This window comes from Nematolebias whitei, chromosome 6 (genome assembly GCF_014905685.2).
Source record: "Nematolebias whitei isolate Nwh7 chromosome 6, NemWhi1, whole genome shotgun sequence".
Taxonomy (NCBI): Eukaryota; Metazoa; Chordata; class Actinopteri; order Cyprinodontiformes; family Rivulidae; genus Nematolebias; species Nematolebias whitei.
Window position 1 is genome coordinate 30637521 of NC_056503.1, and position 8345 is coordinate 30645865.

At 42.5% G+C, this 8345-nt stretch overlaps 1 protein-coding gene across 1 annotated transcript in view; it reads right to left on the reverse strand.

Annotated features, from left to right (window-relative positions):
* The window catches only part of npas1 (neuronal PAS domain protein 1), a 59320-nt gene that overhangs the window by 36522 nt on the left and 14453 nt on the right, over positions 1-8345 (reverse strand). The window contains exons 3-4 of the mRNA XM_037678179.1: positions 1455-1522; positions 2-60 (exon numbers count right to left, since the gene is read on the reverse strand). Of these exons, the coding sequence (XP_037534107.1) occupies positions 2-60; positions 1455-1522 (127 nt within the window). The remainder of the gene's footprint in view (position 1; positions 61-1454; positions 1523-8345) is intronic.

The window sequence follows — 8345 nt, forward strand, 5'->3', positions numbered from 1 at the left end:
CTCTGAGATGTAGAGGAAGCGTCCCTCATGGCTGACCACAAACACAAAGCCATCTAGAGACTGCACACACACATTTACACACACAGACACGCACACAAAGGTAAACAGAAACAAGACAGACAAATTAGAGCAATTAGCATGTATCGAACAAATTGCAATGAGCTAGAGAACAAACAACATGTCACCCTTCGGCCTCTTGTCTCAATTCACAAGTGCACTTTACGCACTTAAACACAAGCTGCAGCTACACACAACAGCAGCTGCTTTGTCGAACGACAACAACAACACGGAGACGCAACGCGTGCACACGTCCACACACGGGCACGCGTGAACACACTGAACAAAGAGAGGCAGCTTATAGAGCAGGGCTGTTTCAATCGGCTGTAATAAAGTTGGAGACAAAGCCTCAGCCTCACACGCTCGTGAACACACAGCAGACACAGATAAATCCAGAGTCATTACGGGCTGCGCTGATTCTAATGAGAAGTGAAAGGTATACAGCCAGCCCATTTAGAGGGGGGCTGCTTCAGAGAACAATATTAATCGTCATAACAGGCGTCCAGGAGTGAGTTGACGCAGCTTCACAGGTGCTGCAGGACCGGGGCCACTTGGAGCTGTGGGGAGATGAGAAAAAAGTGCTGTTTTGTAGGCCCGGCCAGGCCCTGATGCTGAAAGTGGCTGTGGTAATTTATGCAACTGACACATCCAGTATGCAAATGACCGGACCTGGGTGGGGGGCGTCATGTGTCGCAGCGAGGGAGAAACCAGCCGTCTGAATGTCGGAGAACTAAAGTGCAATTATCGGGCTATTACAGAGGGAGGATGGCTGGGGGGAGGGGCGGGGGGAGAATCATACAGTTTTTCTGGAGCGTTAATTTGATTTCTATCAGCACCGCTCACCCAGCTTTTCCTTTCCTCCTTAAAATGCCGGAGGACCGGAGACACGCGTGGTGTTTCTTTGTTTTAACACAACCTTTCTCACTTCTGAATTTTGCTTCTTTTTTTTCTCCCTCCAACCCTCAACACCCCTCCTGGTCAAAATCTGCAGGACTACTTTTCTGTGCGCCTCCTCTGAGTCTTTGTACAGCGTTTCATCACTCCTACAACTCCCCTTCCTCAGAAAAGCCCCTCAGGCTCCATTCATCTGTCAGCCCAAACGGGAGGCTTTCTATGGCAACAACAGTGTCCGAGCATCTGAGCCTCATCACATGTTTGCGTCTGTGTATACAAATGCGTTTGGGAGTTTGCCCGTGAATATATAATTGAGGATTACACTAAAGCACCGCCGTCCAAACACGCCACACGTTTTAAAGTATGGGCGTTTTAAACACACAGAAGCACAAGATGTTTGTCTACGCTGTAGGAAAATAAGGCTGGAAGAAGGCCTACTGGATAAACTGACGGAAAAAGAGACATAAAAAGGTTAAAAAAAAAAACAGTGTGGGTGTTGTTACCTGCAGGAGGTGAGCTCCTAAGTGCTGCTCGAACATGTCAGTGGCCAGAGAATGAGCTGATCGTCGAACTGCAGAGAAAAACAGGAGATAATCAATAACTTGTTGATTTTGGGCTGTAAAATATTTTATTTTATTTTTAGTATTCTTGCTTTTCTTCTAATTTGACGTTCTCTTTGAGTGTAAAAAAAAAAAGGCACAGGTTTTATTGACCATTAGATACCCCATGACAGTGAGAAAGCAAGACTGTGCAAATTAGTCATAATTTATTACTTATTCAATTAAATCAACCTGTGTTTTTCATCATGTACGTTCAAGAAAAAAACAATAATAATGCAGTTCAGGTGGTTTTACAGTGATGATTAGATGTCTCAGTAAAGATAAGGTGGGTAATTCCATGCACAAAGGCACATAAGGGTGTTTTTAAAATGCATTAAGAGCTTAAACTCAAATAAAGATGAAAAACAAAACAAGTTATAAGTTTACACTGAGTTAAAAGTAATCAATGAATAGTCTGATTGGTGTGCTTTAGAGACTTTATTAGCATCAAACCTAAAATAAATTGCACATTTAGTTGACTAAAAATAATAAATTCTGTTTTAAATATGTTTAGGGATGTTAAAGATGTTGTGAACCTCAAAAAGATACTTCTGTAATCTGAGAGTGAAAATAAAATATGAAAGTTTGCTTAGCCTCCTGCTGTCCTTGGGTCAAAATGACCCCAGATACCGCTGTTTAAAAACTAAAGACTCAGGTCGTTTTCACACCAGATAGTCCGGTAGACTCGGTTCGGTTAGGGACCAACACTCATGACCTTTTGTTTACATTTGAGCTGGTGAGTTTGCATTCACACTGCACTGTGCAGTCGAGCCAACCTGTTGAACCAACCTGTTCCCCCGCTCGCCTGTGGGGGCGCTGCACCAAGAACTACTGAAAGAAATGACACAAAAACCTCTGAAGACACTTCTTCTTCTAGAAATAAAAACAAAAACGGAGTGGCGTCAAATTTTATCAGTTTTAGGAGTTATATTTTGTCATTTTTCAACCATGGACTCAGCATGAGCAGAAGATGAGACAGAAGACCACGGAGAATGTTGTTTTTCACACAAGGCAGCTGACGGCTCCATATGAGGTAAGAGAAATGCGTGTTTGTTAGCCCTGTGTTGTAGTCCTCTTCCTGCTTGCGGAGCGGTGCCCGTTCTGTTTACATTCACACTGTACTCAAACTGCACTCGAGTTTTCTTCTACCGGACCGAGACCTAAGTTTTAGCCCGGACCAGAGTTTGCCTTTTTGTTCCGTGACAGAGTTTGATGGCGAGTTCACACCTCCCCAAACGAACCGGACTTCCTAGGCAAACGGGCTAGAGTTCGGGACAACAGGGCTGGTGTGAATGCACCCTCAGGGGGTCATTTTGACCCTAGGGCAGCAGGAGTGTTCATCCTCCAAACACTAAATTATCATATTCAGTCCCCAAAGAACTCAAAACCTTCAGAAATAGTAATATTTCAGACAGTTCTGTATTTGTTTAAATAAATAAATATTGTGTGAGTTACAGAATTTAAAGTACGAACAAAGAAAATATCAACATCTAAAAAAAATGTCTTTGTCCAGAGGGCATGGGGTATGTCAAAGTTCACATTCATACACACAACACAATACTTACCCGCTTTACACAAATTAAGATTAACATCCAGCTCAGCTTCCAATGCCCACTCAATAAAGTTAAACTTTAGCACTTTTGCTTGTTTCTTCGTTAGTATTTCACATTCATTGTTCATCACGACTGGTGCCAAAGATATTCAAGACTCATCAGAAATCTGTAGATAATTGGTGGTACTTCTTAAAATACATGAGCGATGATGTAAACTCTGATGCTGAAGGCCCGGAGTGGCTTTATGAGCATTTTTCCTCATTTGTTTCTAGTTTTTGGTGTTTCTGAATCAATATTTAAACCTTGTGGTACTCTGGTTCCTGCCATTTTTTTTAGGAAAATCTAGATGAAAATGTGTAATTTTTCTTTTTCTGCTGATGAATATGACTTTTAAACCATTCAGTCATTGCTACTAATAATTAGTTTTAGGGATGCACAATATTCTCAGCATGGTATCGGACGATATTAGCGTTAAAGTTCAATACTGGACATCGGCCATTCCATCAAAATAACTCGCCGATATAAAAGTAGCTGTTTTTGTATGACAACCCAGTGACAAGGATGCCTGCAGCGGCAGCACAACATGATGACGTAACGCACGCCTACCTGATCTGATCACGGTGGAGAGGAAAATTCAAAATGTCGGCGGTGTAGAAGATTTTTTTTTTTTAGTTGAGGATGTCAGATTCCAAAAATTTATGGACTACATTGAGCCTCACTACATCGTAAAAGTCAGAGATATTTTTCCTATGTAAACTTACCCGAGTTACAAGCCGTCATTTCCGACATCAATTAGAAGCTAATAGCACTTGGGTGAGTTTTACCACAGACATGTGGACGTCGTGTTAGCCCCGTTAGCATGATTAAGTCTTACGGAACTATGGATAGACAAAAACTTTGAACTTAAAAAGGCTGTCCTTCATGCACAAGAGTGCAAAGGATCCCACACTGCAGCTAGGAACCTGGAACAAGCCTCCACAGGTGAGACAGCATCGTAGGTGACTAATGCTAATTAATAACATTTAACACTTTTCATTTAAAGTGCTATGCATATCATATGGCTGTTACTGAATATATGTCACCAGCTCTTACAGCTGTTGCACAATTTTTGTAGTAAATAAGCCTAAATAAGAGGACTATGTTCTGACAAAGGAAAGTATATAAAATATCGGTATTGGTTATCGGCTAAATAAGTTTTGACATATCGGATATCGGCCAAAAAATCCAATATCGTGCATCCCTACTTAGTTTGACGCAAGTGAGCTGCTTCATGTAGGACCTTTACGTCAAACTGGTTGATTCCTTGTTACTTTCTTCATCATACACCATCACTCACTGTTCTCTCTTCTGACAAACTAGTTAAGGCAAAAAAGGCTGAACTCATTCTGTAAAGAAGCATGTAATGTTGAACACCCTTCATATTTGAACTGAAACAAAAGAATCTAATCGTTTAGTTGCACTTTAACGTTAAATTGTAAGTGAATAAACAAAATATGCTGAAAACACAGACTGGCTGAATTAGTTTTCTCTCTGTGATGTTAGAGAATCTGATAAGAGAAGATTTGATCATATTTAAAAAAAATAAAAAATGCAGCTGAGGAGAAAAGCTATACAATGCACACCACTCAATCTTCACCAGACATTCAAACACGCACACGCATTTCTTAGACCACACACACACACACACGTGTCTGCATCACCACTCTTAATGCATCCCAAACACAAGCTATCAGAGCTGCTTCAGTACCAAAGTGGTGCTGTTTACCAAGGCAATTACAATACAAATAGAGTTGGAGGTGGTTAGGCGAGAGGAGGGGGAGGATAGGTGGGAGGGTGGAGAAAATAAGAAAACACTGAGGAAGGTGAGAGTGATCACTTTCTCCAAATCAAATGTGGGTAAATGAGAGGCTGCGGTGATGTGGAAGATTCATTTAGCAATCAGGCATTCTTACTGTTTTATGTCAGAAAGAGCATGAGACTGTGTGTGTGTGTGTTTGTGTGTGTGAGAGAGAGAGAGAGCACCTGCCAGGATGCACAAACACACACTCCGTGACATGGCGAGGACCATATGTGAAAAGTAATCTCACTCCAACAGGGCTGCCTTTGAACGCAACATTCCTGATCTGGCAGAGACGAACTACGAACAAGTGTGCGCACAGAATATGTGTACACAAGAGCATATCATTGTGTGCATGTGTGTGAGTCTGTGTGCATGACTTAAAGGATCAGCGGATATGTGTGTGTATGTGTCGCTGCAAGGCTGAGGGAAATCAATACGCGTTATGACAGGAAAATGAAAGCGCTGCTCTGGGTTACAACTGAACAGAGGAGGAGGCTCAGAACACGTGCACACACTCTCACCTCACATTTATAACACACAAAGTTGATGCCCAGTTGAGTAATCGTGATTTAGTTTTGATAAATAGAAGAGGAGGTCTTATGTTAGCGCAATGCGCCCATTCACACTGTGTTTGAGAAGAATGGCTGCAAAGACGAACTCTTCTTTGAGTCACCGTCATCGTTCGCACATGAACCAATCAGGTCTGACAAATGTTTTTTATTGCCGTTTTCCGATAATGTCAGATGAATTTACTGGTCCATACAATGCTTCAAATACAAGCCAAGATGCTGCGAATGCTGCAAGTTGTTCACACACTTCAGTCCTACTCAATTTAACTTATTAGCGTAGCCTAGCACCTACTGATGTGGCATGTCATCTTTTGACGGCAACAAAAATTCGGGCTTTTACTCGTCTCTGCACAAGGTTCAGAAGGCAGTGAGCACTTTTGGTTCTAGGATAAAAATAAAGTTGTATAAGGCCCACTTCTCACAGGATAATGACCCAACAGTCCACAAGCTATAAGAATGTGGTTGAATCACAGCAAATTTAGATAATTTGCTTCTGTGTGAAGGCGCTCGTGATCTGAGCCACTCAGTACTCAGCATTTAGCACCATCATCAGGATCCTGCCATGCTACTGTGATACTACTGCTGTGGGAATCTGTGCCCGCCCCCCTCACCTGTTTGTCTCCTCACCAGGTGTTTGGTATTCCTGTAATTAGTGTCACTCTTTAAATGTTTGAGTCTCCTGTGTATCAGGCAGCGGAACATTAAATGTAATGCCTACACGGTCTCAATCCCTCCTACGTCTACTCCTTACCTCCAGTGTTTATTCCAGGATTTTGTAAATACAGTTGGCTGCCTCTTCAACATTTTTGTTTTCTCCTTTTTGTTAATAAATAGTTTTTTTAAACCTCAATTTCTCTGAGTCTTGCTTGCACCCAGGGTTCAAGACAACCAGATTGTGGCAATTGCCATGAATAAAATGCTGGCGGTCGTTTGTTTCAAAATCCCAAAGACTATGGATAAACTACAACTGCTGCCACCACACTTCCCCATGGAGGAGAGTCATGATGATGTTGATAATTCTCAATGACGTCGCTACAAAACCATGTTCAAAACCATTGTGGACCTATCATGTTCTATCACACATTATGGGGATTTCATGCAGACCTTCCATCAGTGATAATTTTAGCCTCTTTTTCAGGGGTGTTCAAGCATCTCCAAATTTTAACTCAGTATCCCTGAAAAATTAAGCAACCATCATGACAATTTTCTAAGGAAACTCAGTTCTCAAACCTTAGATTCACAAAAATATTGAATAAATTTGGACTAAATATGGACTAAATAATGACAATCTTAAACGGGCCAGTAAAATCTATGATTTTTTTTTTCTATTTGCACGAGTCGGATTTTCAACGCCACCTGTCAATCAATCCAGTAAGCTCGTCAACAACTGACCAATCGGTGACCTCAATTTGTCCTGAAGTGAACGCCACTGACCAGCAGGAGCTGCACCCCCTCTTCCAGCACTTCTGGGAGGATTCCAAGGTGTTGCCAGGCCAACCGAAAGACATAGTCTTTCCAGCATGTCCTGGGTCTTCTACGGGGTCTCTTCCCAGTTGGACAAGCCTGAAGTATCTCCCTAGGGAGGTGCCCAGGGAGCATCCTTACCAGATGCCCGAACCACCTCAACTGGCTCCTCTTGATGTGAAGGAGCAGCCGTTCTACTCCGAGTCTGTCCCGTATAATTGAACTTCTCACCCTATCTCTAAGGGAGAGTCCAGCCACCCTGCGGAGGAAACTTATTTTAACAACCTCTGTCTGCAATCTAGTTCTTTTTGGTAATTTTTAGAGTTTGTGGCCATAGGTGAGGTTAGTAACATAGACCAACTGGAAAACAGAGGACTTTGCCTTACAACTCAGCTCCCTCTTCACCACAATGATCTGGCACGGAGTCTGCAGTACTGCAGACGTTGCACCAATCCATCTGTCAATCTCACGCTCCATTCTTCCCTCACTTGTGAACAAAACCCCAAGATACTTGAACTCCCCCACTTGAGGCAGAACCTCACTCTCCACCCAAAGAGAGCAATCTACCCTTTTCTGACTGAGGACCAATGCCTCAGATTTGGAAGCGCTAAAATCAATCTAAATTTGGTCAGAAAGTAATTTTTGTAGATGTCTAAACTTTGTTGATGACATCAAATAGATCTGGTATTGAGGTACCCAGCCATGCCACCCTGTGGTACACAGGTGCATATTTCTTTGCTGCTGTGTTTTAGCATCTGAATTGGGCTCAGACTGGCTAAGGCATTTTCACCATGAGCTCTTTTTGAGCTGTGCTACAGCTGACTTCCATATCAGATAGTGAGTGATTTATTAATTATTCAATCGTTGGAATAGAATGATCTCCCATGTCTGATGGTCCCAGTGCCAACCAGTTGACCAGTAACCTTGTCATTACATAACACTCTTTCGCAGCAAAGCAGACTCTTCCTTACACATATAGACTATTTCAGCTCTGTGACTACCTCTCTTGCAATCTCAGAGCTGTGAATCATTTACCACCACCCTCCTTCATGCCTCAACCAGTTCACACATGGCATTGAAGCAGGAAGAAGATAGAGAGCCCTGGTTGCGTGGTGCGAAAAGGGGAAAAACACACACACACTTAGTAATACACACACTGTTGAATTCTCATGCACTGACTAAACAACAGCAACATGCCCTGCTGTTAAAACAAAAGAAATACCAATGCCCCCCCCCCCCCCCACACACACACACACACCAGCTCTGTCTCATGCACACACATAAATACAGAGTTACCGGACAAAGCCACTGTGGCATTGTGAGATTGGGGTCCCCTCTTTGTGACAGAGTGTGAATATAAATAGGGCAA